This window comes from Lycium ferocissimum, chromosome 2, assembly GCF_029784015.1.
Source record: "Lycium ferocissimum isolate CSIRO_LF1 chromosome 2, AGI_CSIRO_Lferr_CH_V1, whole genome shotgun sequence".
NCBI classification, from domain to species: Eukaryota; Viridiplantae; Streptophyta; class Magnoliopsida; order Solanales; family Solanaceae; genus Lycium; species Lycium ferocissimum.
The window spans coordinates 50,319,887-50,333,256 of NC_081343.1; the positions used below are offsets into that span (position 1 = coordinate 50,319,887).

The 13,370-nt window shown below is 35.7% G+C and overlaps 1 protein-coding gene across 2 annotated transcripts; it reads right to left on the reverse strand.

Moving 5' to 3' along the window:
• Positions 1 to 1,753: 1,753 nt before the first annotated feature.
• LOC132043076 (protein MEI2-like 5) lies at positions 1,754 to 9,979 on the reverse strand. 2 transcript variants are annotated; one of them, XM_059433569.1, is made up of 12 exons: positions 9,862 to 9,979; positions 8,071 to 8,214; positions 7,507 to 7,976; positions 6,652 to 6,810; positions 6,400 to 6,516; positions 6,121 to 6,272; positions 4,424 to 4,515; positions 3,272 to 4,223; positions 3,104 to 3,188; positions 2,957 to 3,025; positions 2,555 to 2,734; positions 1,754 to 2,349 (listed from the first exon to the last, which is right to left on the reverse strand). In XM_059433569.1, the coding sequence occupies exons 2-12, from the start codon at positions 8,201 to 8,203 to the stop codon at positions 2,221 to 2,223; spliced, it is 2,538 nt and encodes an 845-aa protein (XP_059289552.1). In that variant the 5' UTR covers positions 8,204 to 8,214; positions 9,862 to 9,979; the 3' UTR covers positions 1,754 to 2,220. The 2 variants fall into 2 exon arrangements, with proteins under 2 accessions (XP_059289552.1, XP_059289545.1); XM_059433562.1 differs by lacking the exon at positions 9,862 to 9,979 and adding an exon at positions 9,680 to 9,844.
• Positions 9,980 to 13,370: the final 3,391 nt, after the last annotated feature.

Below are 13,370 nucleotides of genomic sequence, written 5' to 3' on the forward strand. Positions count from 1 at the left end.
AGTATCTACTTAAAATTCAATGTCGAATAGTAGAAATATAGATTGGTCGGTATTTTTTCCACAAGATTCGAATAGCAGTGGTGATGACAACTCAAATCAAAGTAACTATTCCTATGGATTCTCAACCGATAACAGTGAATTCGTGCTAGACGATTTCAAGCCCCACCTTTTAATAGAGCGTAATGACAATTTTCGCGAGCTGAAGTATTCAGATCCACGTGAATATTATTGTGGTTTACGTCGCGAATGGGCTTATCGGTACGCCGAATCACAACGTCTTGTTCGTGGCTTGAAAAATCTCAACGCTCAAATCCCAATAAGGTTCTCAATGACCATGCCTCGAGTAGGTCCAGAAACATGCGAGCTTGCCATACAAAGGATTAGAAAAGAAAACAACAAAATGCTAGCAAGACGTTGTAGATTTTACATGCTAAAGTTGATCGAAGAACAAGCATCATCAACAGGAAGAGAATTAACATCTACTGAAAGAAGATATGTCTTAAGAAACCCAAAATATTGTTCTGAGGACGATAGTGATGACTTCAATTCTGATGATGATTAAGAATATTGTGATTTTAGTTTTATGTTTAATTTATGATGATGTTGTTAATTTGAAGAATATTAGTATGTTTAGCAGAAGATCAAATCAAGGGCATGTGTAGGCTCATGTATTTTAAGTTTTTTCTTTCTTTGATGATTGTATTTTAATAAGTTTGGGTCCCAAATTAATGAACAAGTTTAAGTGTTTTCATATTATTAAGAATGATGCAATTTAATTATTTTGAGATTGGTATGAATGATGCAATTTTAACTAAAAAATAACACGCTTAAATCGAAACCCTACAACATAAATAACTTAAAGCTAAACAAAATTGGACTTCAAGCACTTTTCAACCACTAAAACGACAATCCGAAGTTTTGCTTATTCTTGATGTATTGAGCCTACCTTACTAATCGCACAAAAATAAGTAGGGTTCTATATAAAATATTGAAGTTTCAGAGTCCCGAAGCATGATTAATCTATGGCTAAAGTACGTAAAAAGGTGTAAAGAAAGAGGTGTTTAACCAACAAAAAAAAAATGGGGGAATTAGTAACATTTTTTTTGGGGTCATTTTCGTTCCGGACTCCAACAATAACGTATGTAGTGTAATCCCACAAGTGGGTCTGGAGAGGATAGAGCGTATGCAAACTTTACCCCCTACCTTGAAAGGTACAGAGGCTGTTTTCAATAGATCCTCGGCTAAAAGAAGAGAAAATGAAAGCAGAAATCCGACGTGCCAGTTACGGTAATTTAATGTAGTCACTGGGGTTACATGGTGAAAATGCAAAAGACCTCAAGTCGCGCTCATTTTGTCTAATTCAGTGGATAATTAATGCTCTTTCCACCCCACGGTAAAGGAAAAAGAAACTAATAACAGGAAATCCTTGAAAACGTAAATGCATAGAGCAGAACACTAGCTCAGGTTCTGAATTATAGGTAGTCCAACTTATAAAAGAAACATAGTCCAACTTATAAAAGAAACATACATGTGCTTCCCTTAAGGTTTTGGCCTTCTATCACATTACACAATTTCTCTCCTTTCAAGTTTTTTATAACTAAACTACATTTTAATCTACAAGCAGGTCACGTTACGTTTTAATCATTACTCATTAGCATACAAGTCTGGCATCCTCCATTCAATAACTTCACATGATTCTCCTAAATAATGAAAAAGACAAAATAAACTAAGGCAAAGTAGAGGAGGTGTGAAATGTGAAAATTAAATCATTGCTTCTTGGGTAATAAGTAATAAGTAAACCAAGCAATTTTGTTATACAATTGTTCTAGAGAAGTTTCACATAAATAGCAAAATGCTTGATACAAAATGACAGTCAGCTTTCCTTCCCACTGTACAAGTTTCAAGCATCTCCTCTTTACTCCTACCACCAAAAAAATTGTTACAAAACTACAAACCTTGCATGCCATGTTGAGATATAGTTTTCTATCTCAACTTGCCAAAGGATTACAACATGAACTACAGATGCTTTGATGCCACGTCAGAAATAGCCCTCTTCCTCTTTAGATATTTCTAACCAAAAACACCTACTCACTATAATACAAAAACTTCATACTTCTATTTTTTTGCCTTAAATCATGTTACTCTACACATGTATATCGACACTTGTACTAGCAGCTGCACACTCATCAAGCCGTGAGCAAAAACTCTTCCATGACACTGCTAGCTATTCTCCGATTTGTCAACTGGATCCTCCTCAGGTGGGCTACCTTGTGACTCCAGGAAGTCTGACTCGTTTGACTGACAGATTTGAATATGTAAGCCTCCAGATGAAAGATGTTCTTGAACAATCTGCAGGAAAGTTTTCATCTTAGCTATAATTATGTTTTGATGAAAAAGTTGCAGTTTCAGTGTTGTCATATTATCTCAACAAGAATATCCAATCACATAGCCTGAAAACTCAGAGAAAAAAATCAAAGCTAGCTGAATCATAGCGCACGACATAACAGTAGTTACATTTTGCATGCTTAATTCTTAACAAAACGGTCTATATTACCTGATCCCCTAATTCTGAGCTTTCTGAGTGGAAAAGGATTGGCCTACACCGCTTATCTTCATTCATCAAACTTGAATTCTGGAAGTGGGCTACCAAGGCTGTTTTCCCCTGAATCCGAGCATAAGCCAAAGCAGCCACTTTCTCACTATTGAATTTCTCCCACTTCTTTCCATTAAATGCCTGCACAAAGTGAATACGCAGCACAACACACTTGCTTCAAAACTTCAAGAGCGCAAACACAATAAAAAGGAAGAGACGATTAAGAAGGCATAGCAATCTTTATATATAACCGGGAAGGCAAGAACTATACAACAAGAAGAGACAGCTTCAAAGCTCATAGCCCAATCACTTCAGGAAAAAGAAAGTAATACAATACGTTTAAAAGAATAGACAAAAACAAACCTCATAAAATGGGATGATGAGTGATGGAGACAACATGTTGATAAATGCATATCCCACGTTGCATTTGTTCTGCTCGCAAGCAAGAATTTCCATCAGACTTTGAGAAACAAAAAGGAAAGCACATAATCCTAACTACTATAGGATTACCTTGAAGTCAATGGGCAGATACAGAAAATCAAAAGTGCCTTTATGTTGTTCGTCAATAGCAGCTAAAAGCATCTTGGAGGTGTACCTGGAGGAAGACAATGTCAAGTGTCACCCAAACTAAAATAAGCCATACTTAACAAGGTACAAGCATTTAGAAGTAGCTATTACTTGTTAGGAATATTTTTAATCATCAAGGTTGTCCGGGTATCTTCACCACATCTGATCTTATCCAGGTCGAGTTGAAACAGCTTCTTGTTGTCCATCTGGCTCCCATTATTGTTATTGTCAACACGTCGAGTGCGACTGCGTTCAGTCAGCCCTTCAAAGCTAGAAGCTGCATGTCCTGGGAAATGACCATTGCCTAGGAATAAAGGACTGAGTCTTTGGGAAGACATCATGCCAAATCCAGGAGAACCATTGTCCGACATATTCCCTGGAACAGCAACGCCAGAATTCAAAGTGGTACGAGCACCATAGTTAACCATCAAACTTCCGTCACGAGGACCTATACCTATGCCTCTAAAACCTGGACTCAGGATTGACGAGTCTGGGTAGAAACCAACGTGCCTATCAAAGGGAAGACCAGATGGAGCAGATCCAACATGGTGAAGGTGGTGCTGATGGTGCTGAGATGAATTGAGTAAAGATTTTTGATGATTTGACACGGAAAACCTGTCGCCCTGACCACTATATGTAAAAGCATTCGCCAAAGACTGGGTTTTCCAGGATGAAGAATTACTCTGTTGAGGATGCAACTTTGGACTGCCCCAGAGAAACTGTGGTCCAGATAGTGTTTCAACAGCAGAACCATTTGTATTTGAAGCACCCAAAGAGGACAGTGTTCCACCAAACTGGGTTATCTTAGGCTCAGGGAAAGAATGAGACTGAGGGAAGGGAGCAACATGGTTTGAACCATTAGGAAAATCTGCATGACCGCCCATTGTGCGATCCTCACCAATAGGTGCGACCCTCAACGTATTTGATGCACGAGGATGCAAAATTGAAGCTAACCCATGTAAATTATTGCCAATGGTGGGACTCAGGGATCTAAATCCTGGTGAAGTGCCAGGACTTTGAGTGGAGCCACGCTCAATAGGACTGCCAAATTGTGGCCAATTACCTGCAAGAAATATAGGAAATGCCATAGTATCAGAGGTCATAGCTGAAATCATAGAAGTTTAAATTAATTAAGTCCCCCCCCCCCCTTTCTACCCACCCAACTTAAAAAAAAAATAGAGAATACAGGCACAAGCAGAAGGAAACGGAAGACCTTAAATTGTCCCAGCATAACATAGAAGTGGAAATCCTCAGTAAACTTACCCGGGGAGGAATTACCAAGTGAGGAACCCAATGGATGCCGAAAAGTCCAAGAATCATCTTGTTCAGGTTCTTGATTTGGTTGCAATACAAGACTACAAGAGCAACACAAAGAAAACAGGATTCCTATATCAGACATCAAGATTTAAAAAACTGAACCCAAATATGTAACAGCGCAATCAGAAACATATAAAATAATGCAACCTCGAATTTTTGGCTAAGCTGAACCTCACTTGACGGAACACCCAACAAAAAGAGACTCATATAGTATGATGGCATGTTCATAAAGAGCTCAAGCTCGAGGGTATAAAAAGGCTGAGGAGCAGAAGTATCCAGGAGGAAGGAGAAGCAGCTAATGAGTAGCCCACTTAAAGAAGCACAAGAATCTCAGTAACAAAAATAAACATGGTTTAAACCAAAGGAAAAAAAAGAGTGCAAAGGGACAGCATCACGCCATTTTAAGTCTGTCATGTGATTACACTTACTTTTAAATGTCTATGCTAATATCTTACTTTTAAATGTCTATGCTAATATTACTTTCCTCATTTCTATCTGCAGGAGAGAGAACATATATATACACACACCAAGTCCGAACTTGTTACAAGAAGTAGTGGATGCAATGGTACCAAATCCTCCATTCTCTATCCTTCAAGGCTCCAGTCTTTGGCCTTTGGCACTTTTTAGCTGATCTTGTGTAAATCTCAAAAACCACATACCACTATCTCATGCCCGAACCCATTGTTCTATTAACACTGCCGCTGGAACATCCACAGGCCTATACCACCCAGCAACAGTATTAATTTACTCTACTTTTCCTAGATAAATATCACAGGTGCTACTCCATGAAGGAGTTAGTTGACATAGCATTTCTTACAATAGTATCCAGACCTCAAACAGCTCAGAAAGATTTATCAGAATCCTAGAGTTCTAATGGATTCCATTGGGTCTAACCACTTTTTCTAATTGTATCCTTTCAAACATGAGGTAAGCCTCTCAAGTCTTTCCTGCTCAATCATAACTGCGGGATGCCTGGAAAAGGACTCCATGAAGGAGTTAGTTGACATAGCATTTCTTACAATAGTATCCAGACCTCAAACAGCTCAGAAAGATTTATCAGAATCCTAGAGTTCTAATGGATTCCATTGGGTCTAACCGCTTTTTCTAATTGAATCCTTTCAAACATGAGGTAAGCCTCTCAAGTCGTTCCTGCTCAATCATAACTGCCAGACGCCTGGAAAAGGTATACACACAGCAGGAGATTTGTATAGTGTGTGCCACTCAGATGCAGGTAATGCAAATGACTAATCCCATGACAAAACCAATGCCCCAATGGCATACTACTTAAGTGATACGGTATCTTCATTGCTTCCCTCATCAATTGAGGGCTTACGTTATTTCCTTTTCCCTTTTCCTTTAGTGAGGGTGGGCAAAGATTGGCAGAGCTTGCTGGTCTGATCATCATCCTGTAATCTAATTCAGCAAAAGGGAGAGAAAGCAAAAAGAAGGAAAAACAAAATAAACAGCCAGACACTTGCAATAACGGAGCAGGAGGGAAGGTTTAAATCAAATGTAACTAAGTTGTTCGAGATGCTGTAACAGCAAAATGTTAGCGAAGCTCATGAACAAAAAAGGACTACTATACGCTTCGAAAACGCTAGTTTTTCTTTTTTATCAAGACAAAAAAAATGTGGATTACTCACTTTCGACGAGCTCCTCCAGGGCGGCTTGGTTCAAGCTTTATGCGCTTGCCAGCTATGTCACTCCTATTTAAGGACCTAAGAGCAGCTTCTGCAGCTCTAACATCGTAATATTCAATAAACTTATGGTGCCTTTTGTGTGGTGTTTCCCTTATCTGCAATACGAGAAAATGGGATGTCACATATACTTAATATCAACTAGCTCCTTGAGGAAGCACACAGGGGAAACTGAATCGATGGAGTTAAATGGGAAATAACCAGTTTGACTATTGAGTATCTGACCTCTTTGATCTCGCCATAAGCCCCAAATATCTGGCGGAGGTCATCATTTGATACTGATGGATCTAGATTAAAAACCACAAGAGTTCCTTGATTTACATCTTTGTCTGATGGGTTGTCCTGATATATGAACATTGAGGGGCCAGAGAGAAGAAGAGTAATAGGACAAGGAGAGGAGGTTAGTCAGGAAAGGAAATAAATATATAGCATATAATGTAATTCTGTAACCACTAAAAGCAGCAGACGAAGATGCACCTTGGGGATTGAGAAATGTATGTCTAGTTTTCTCCTTCGCAGTGGCTTATTTTGCAATGCTCGCATTGCAGTTCGAGCAGCACGAATATCGAAGTATGATATCATGACAAAGCCCCGATGCTTACACGCAGTATAGAGAGTCCGGATATCACCATATTGCTAATTAGAAGGGGGGAAAAGAAAAAGAGAAGGACGTTAAAAACTGAAAAAAGGATTATAAGGGGAATAAAAACACCTTATAAATCAGAAACTTTACAAGACATTTCTTGTCTGTCAAGCAACGAGTAGACTCAAATGCGATATTGCAAACACACCAAGGCCAGCGCTTTGACATTTTCCATGCCAAAATTAATATGGGGCTTATACAATAATAAGATAACAGGTTTCCACAACAAATTGAAGCATCTCATGAACACATCTACCCAGTGAATTTACTCGACTATGGTATACTATCACTACAACAGAAACTCACAAAAAGCAGAACATCATCTTGTTGTACCAACAGGAAAAAGTAGAACCTTAGGCAGTTCAACTGACAAAGATTAAAGAAAGATAAAAGCTTTAGAATCAGGATGAAGCCTCCAGAAATTGCAAAAGACAACCTCGAGTATTATTTACAGAAAAGAAATCTTTCTACAGAAATATTCATCCAGCAATTCGAAAAAAGAGTACGGACAAGTAATATGGTTCTAGACCAATTACAAAACTGACAAGCAAAACCCATCCCTAACTAGACAAAGCAATACTACAAGTCCATGGAACTCATTAGGACAGAGCACTGACAAACCGGAGGAGAGGGTCACATGAAATTACAAGGAACATAGCTGTACACTGTAAGATATGAGTGTAACTAACCTCAAAGAGAGTTCTTAGCTCAGAATCCTCGACATTGCTATTTATGTTGCGGACAAATAATGTTCTAGAAGGGTGCTCTCCAAGTGGATGTTCTCCAGTAACCGCTCCCCCGCCATTTGAAAGTCCATAAATAGCAGCTCCGTTGCTACCAACTGAATCGGCCAGACTTACTCTCGATATACCCAGGTTTAAGTGTTCCTGACCATCAGATTCCAACTCTAAGCCTCCTCCACTTCCAAAAAGATCATACTCTTCCAAGTCATCTGTGTGATTGGGAAACCGACTAGGGTCAAACCCATCCATTATCCCAGCTAAAAGTTCATCCTCGTCGTCAGGAAGCAAGCTTCCAATTGCACGATTTTCACCATCATCCAGCAGCTCATCAACCTCTACATCCGGGCGAATTTTCTTCAAGCTTGGTGATGTATCATCAACGGATTGATGACCAAGTTCACCATCACTCAATGCCACTACATCAGAATCTCAAAGAGATTAAGAAGATGTGAGATTTTCTTAAACAAAATGGGCAAATGCAGTATGAGTGAAAGACTAATCGTTTCATACACTTATTGTGAAGAAGAACAGGCACTGAGCTTGAAAAAAGAGAAGCATCACTAGAGACATGGATGGAATCAGATCCTGGACAAATCTCCCATGGTGTTCTTCCCTTTTCTTTAGGTACATTTATCAACGGCATCTTCAGAGGATCTGTAATGCAGCATAATTTGGGCCAATTAATAAATACATATCATTCCTGGAGAATCTCCACTGACTATTGCACATTTGAAAACGCTTCGTCACACGATGCTGCATTTTACTTTTAAAACACAAGCTAGAAAAAACCAGCTTAACAAATCGGTAAGCAATCCAGCTAAGATCAAGTGCACACAAGCTACCTACTATGAACTAGTGTACGTACTAAAGTGGTATTGTCATTATTACATGATCTCAAGGAAAATCTGGCGTTGAGTCTCCCCTATCACCTTCACATTTGCTATGTGATTTTATTCTACAAAATTTAATTTCTTTCTAACTAATCGGAGGTTTTCATAGTTTACATTCATATATACATTAGCTAAAGAAACCAGAGAGCTAATTGATACAGCAGTGAGTGCTCTTTACCAGCTCTAATAGACAGCATAAGATAACTGTATAATTAAAATTTTAAACCTCTCTGGCCACTGTTTAAGCTTTCAACTTCTTAAACTTATGGGTAAAGCTGTACACTTGCAAACAGAAGATAGTCGTCTTCGGGTCCACAACCACACCAATCAGTCGATTATTTCCACTTGGTACAAGTTGCCTCTCCTCCAAATCCTAGACACACAGGATGCCCCCAAAGACACCAACTCTAATTAAAGAACTAATCTTTTTTCCAAAAGCAACTTTCAATTCCTAAGAAATCTAAAACTCCTTGTTTTCACCTTGGTAACGACTAAAGCCTATGTTACTCGGACTCTTCAAAAATGGACACGGGTGAGTGTCGGATTCTCCAAAAGTAGTGCATTTTTGAAGGATCCGACACGGGTGCGGCATCATTTTTGGAGAGTCCGAGCAACATAGACTAAAGCAGGCCAAGATAGGGACTAGGTTACTCAGCAAACATCTTTTCTTTCCAATCTGGACTAAATATCTTCCAACATAATTGAGTGATAAGAGTTGACCAACAAACAATCAAAGAAAAGAACATAAACCAACATCAAAACAAAAACACCAGCATCAGCGAATGGCTACTTCATTCATCTCAAGACAAAACAAACACAACCACTTCATCAAAAGCTCTATCTTTGGAAAATTAAAAGTAAACAAATAAATAACTGCCAACAAAACATAGATGAAAGAGGAAAATTTCAACAAAATAGCTAATTCCATTATATGAGACAAAAGATCGTTTCTCAAATAAGTCAAAGTTCCAAACTTTCTCAAAAACCATCATAATCACACACAAAATAAACAACAAAAAAAGAGAGAGAATCATCAAGAATTGTAGGCTTTTAGTTACTCAAAAAAAAAAAAATCCATGCACAAGTTAAAACCTACTAGACTAAGAAAACAACCAATTCAAGAAAAGGGGTTCACAAGCTTCAAATTTCAAGACTAACCCATAAAAGATTAGCAAAAATTGTGTCAAAACCAACCAAAAAAAGAAGGAAAATAAAAGAAAAGGAAGTACCTCAAGAACAGTTAAAACCCACAAGACAATAGCAGAAAGGTACATAAGCAACCACTTCAAATAAAAGAAAAAGGCAAAATTTTTGGCTAAAAAAAATAATCAAGAACCAAAACCCACAAAAAGTGGAACACGATCGAACAAAATACCAAATGGAGAAAAGAAAGAAAAATAAAAGTACATACACAGACGTGAAGAAAGAGAAATGTCTTTCTTTTTCTGTTTTCACACTTCAAAGTGCAGATATATATAATTATATAAATAGTAAATAAAGAATTTGAACGAGATGATTGGAGGAAAGAAAAGTGAAGAAGAAAGAGAATGATTGCGGACAATCGTGGTTGGGGGTGGGGTAGAGCAGGGGGTGGGGTGCTGAGAGAGTTATTGCAGTTGTGTATAAAAATAAAAATATTGGAAAAAAGAGTTGGATAGTATTTAATTCAACTTAATTTAATTGTATTTAAATGTGATCTGGTGTCCATATTACTACTACATATAAGAAAGAATTAAGAGCTTTTCTAGTCCTCACAAAAAATTTTAAATTAATGTTAAACTTTTAAATTAATTACTTCTAGGTCCTATTTTTATTTTTTAAAGTCAATTTTTTTTAAAAAAAATTATTTTAATACATAAGGGTAGGGGAAGGGGAAATTCGAGAGGGGATTATAATATAGGGATTCGAACCCTCGCCAACGAGGTGAAAGTTCAGGTAGCCAACCAACTAAGCTGCTAGATCCGTACGTTAACTTTACTTTTTGTTCTTATGGTATACTGTTTAAAAGTTGTCGAACGCTTACCTTATTTCTTCTTTCACTTTCTACTATTGATGGTATCTATTATCCTAAAAAAACAATGAGATCTTCGCTAGATATTCTTGCTTCTTGTCGCTCCCTCGGTTTTCCTTTTTCTTTTGTTGCTTGTTATACTCCAACTTTTTTTCCCTCTTGTTGTTGGTTCATTGGTTGTAGATTCTTACATATAGGCATTTCTTTTACTTTATACTTGCATTATTGAATTTGAGAATTTCTGAAAATTTATTTACTTACATGTAGGCATTTTTGTTATATTATATTTATACTTTACCGAGCTCATGTGTTTAAAAAATTTTGTACTAAAATGATTTTCAGGTATAATTTAAAAAATTATTTAGTCTAAAACTAAGGTTAAAAATCACATTTAACCAAAGATAAACCCTTAACACAAAATAATGAGCGCATAATTTAATAAGTATGAGTGCATAATTTAATAAGTATCAAAAAAGATTTATTTTTATCTATAAATAACACCACATGCTCACAAATTCACAAAAATATGAAAATATTTTTCGATTTATGATTTTTGCAAGTTGTTATTATCCTACTTTATCATCTTAGTTTAGGATATCGAATGACTTGTGGCCCTTTGAGATTTACTAATTTTTCTACTTAACTTTCTTCCTCATAAATTAAGTTTTCATTAAAAATCATCTAATTGTGTGATGAAGAAACTTTAATAATTATAAAACTTATTAATAAGATATCATTAACCTGCAAATACATTAAATTAGTTATCCGGTAGAAAAATGTACTCCTTCCGTCCCAATTTATGTGATATAGTTTGATTAGGCACATAATTTAAGAAAGAACAGAATGACTTTTGAAGCTTGTAGCCTAAAACAAGTCATAAATATTTGTGTGGTACGTAAATCATTTCATTAAAGGTAAAAGGGGAAGTTTTAAGTTAGATTATTTCTAAATATAAAAATGTATCATTCTTTTTGGTACAGACTAAAAAAGAATGTGTATCACATAAATTGGAACAGGAGAAATAACAGGTTATACTTATTTAATAAAAGATTATATTTTTATATTTTGAGTTTGGGCCCGGATTTAGCACGGGTCTTTCATAACTAGTACTTATATATAAGGGAGAATATGTAAGTTTTGTAGTCCTCACATTTTTATTGACCATTCATGTTGTACCAAGTGTGTTCTAGTTGTTGCATTTTGGTTGGTTATTCCCAATTCTTAACACAAATTATTTTTCTTAAGTTCATTCGACTGTCTCTTTAATTTGTTTTCTTTCGACTGCCTCTTTAATTTGTATAGTTATATTGTAATAAATTTTTGTGGTTTTTTTTTTTTTTTTTGCTCTTTACTCCCTCAATTTTATATTATAGAGCAATATTTTTTAACTTTTATACTTAGTTCAAAATAAATATTACTATTATATAAAAGGGACAACTCAGAGACTTTTGTAATCCTCACAAAAGTTTCTAATAAAATGTCAAACTTTTCAATTAATTCCTTCTAGGTCTTAATCTTATTTTTTAAAATCAAATTTACTTTTTGTTCTTAAGGTCTACTTTTCGAAAACTGTCGAGCCTCCTACCTCATTTTTCATGTTTTTTGATTTTTTATCCCAAGGCTCGCATCCGCATTTGAGCTCGATTAATCCAGATAATTCGCATTGTGTAGCGCCTATTCTGGGAAAGCGCTCCCTCTAAAGATTTTTTTCATACCCAAGCTCGAACCCATGACCCCTAATTAAGGGATGAGCAGCCCCATCCCTGCACAAATTTTGTATTTATCTTAAAAGTTCATTAATTATGTATAGATTATTAATGAACAAAATAAGTAAATAATTTTATCAAAATGAAAGTTAAAATATTAAAGGAGTGAAATGAAAGTTTTGCTTTTATATATTAGAAATATACTTATATGAGATTTAAATATTATTAATATATTTCTTTAATTAAAATATCTATTTTTATATATTGGGTAAGCCCAGGCCTCACTTTTCAATTAATTACTTCTAGGTCTTAATCTTATTTTTTAAAATCAAATTTACTTTTTGTTCTTAAGGTCTACTTTTCGAAAACTGTCGAGCCTCCTACCTCATTTTTCATGTTTTTTGATTTTCTATCCGGTGCTCGGTATCTGCATTTGAGCTCGATTAATCCAGATAATTCGCATTGTGTAGCGCCTATTCTGGGAAAGCGCTCCCTCTAAAGATTTTTTTCATACCCAAGCTCGAACTCATGACCCCTAATTAAGGGATGAGCAGCCCCATCCCTGCACAAATTTTGTATTTATCTTAAAAGTTCATTAACTATGTATAGATTATTAATGAACAAAATAAGTAAATAATTTTATCAAAATGAAAGTTAAAATATTAAAGGAGTGAAATGAAAGTTTTTCTTTTATATATTAGAAATATACTTATATGAGATTTAAATATTATTAATGTATTTCTTTAATTAAAATATCTATTTTTATATATTAGGTGGCTCGGTATCCACAGAACTAGTAAAGTGAAAAAAGAAAGATGTTTTTTTGTTAAAATTTATATGGGGGTTTATTCTGTTTTTGACTTTAGGTTTTGGATTAGATTTAGAGATTGGATATAAAGACTAACCATACATGATTTTTTTCAAGGAAAAATAGTCAAATTCGTCGTTTGTCTATGCGAAAAAGATCGTTTTATCATTCGTTATGCTATATGTACGAAACAACCTTTGTCTTACCTAAACAATTTAATAAAATTCCTCCTCCTTTATGGTTGTCCAACTTCTCGCTTTTTTCCTTTTTTTAATGGAAAATAGGTAATTTTTTTGACACGAGTTTTGATTAGATGTTCAACTTGGATATCATTATTCATTAGGATATGGTTTAAACATATATTCCTGATTTATACAGCTTTCATTAATTTATTC

Bases quoted from the DNA above. Each gene is read 5' to 3' on its own strand.
- LOC132043076 (XM_059433569.1), bottom strand. From the start codon at position 8,203: ATGCCGTTGATAAATGTACCTAAAGAAAAGGGAAGAACACCATGGGAG. The intron at 6,517-6,651 runs GTGCATCTTCGT...TTCATATATCAG, and splicing joins TACATTTCTCAATCCCCAAG to GACAACCCATCAGACAAAGA. The intron at 6,273-6,399 runs GTCAGATACTCA...CTCGTATTGCAG, and splicing joins CTTATGGCGAGATCAAAGAG to ATAAGGGAAACACCACACAA.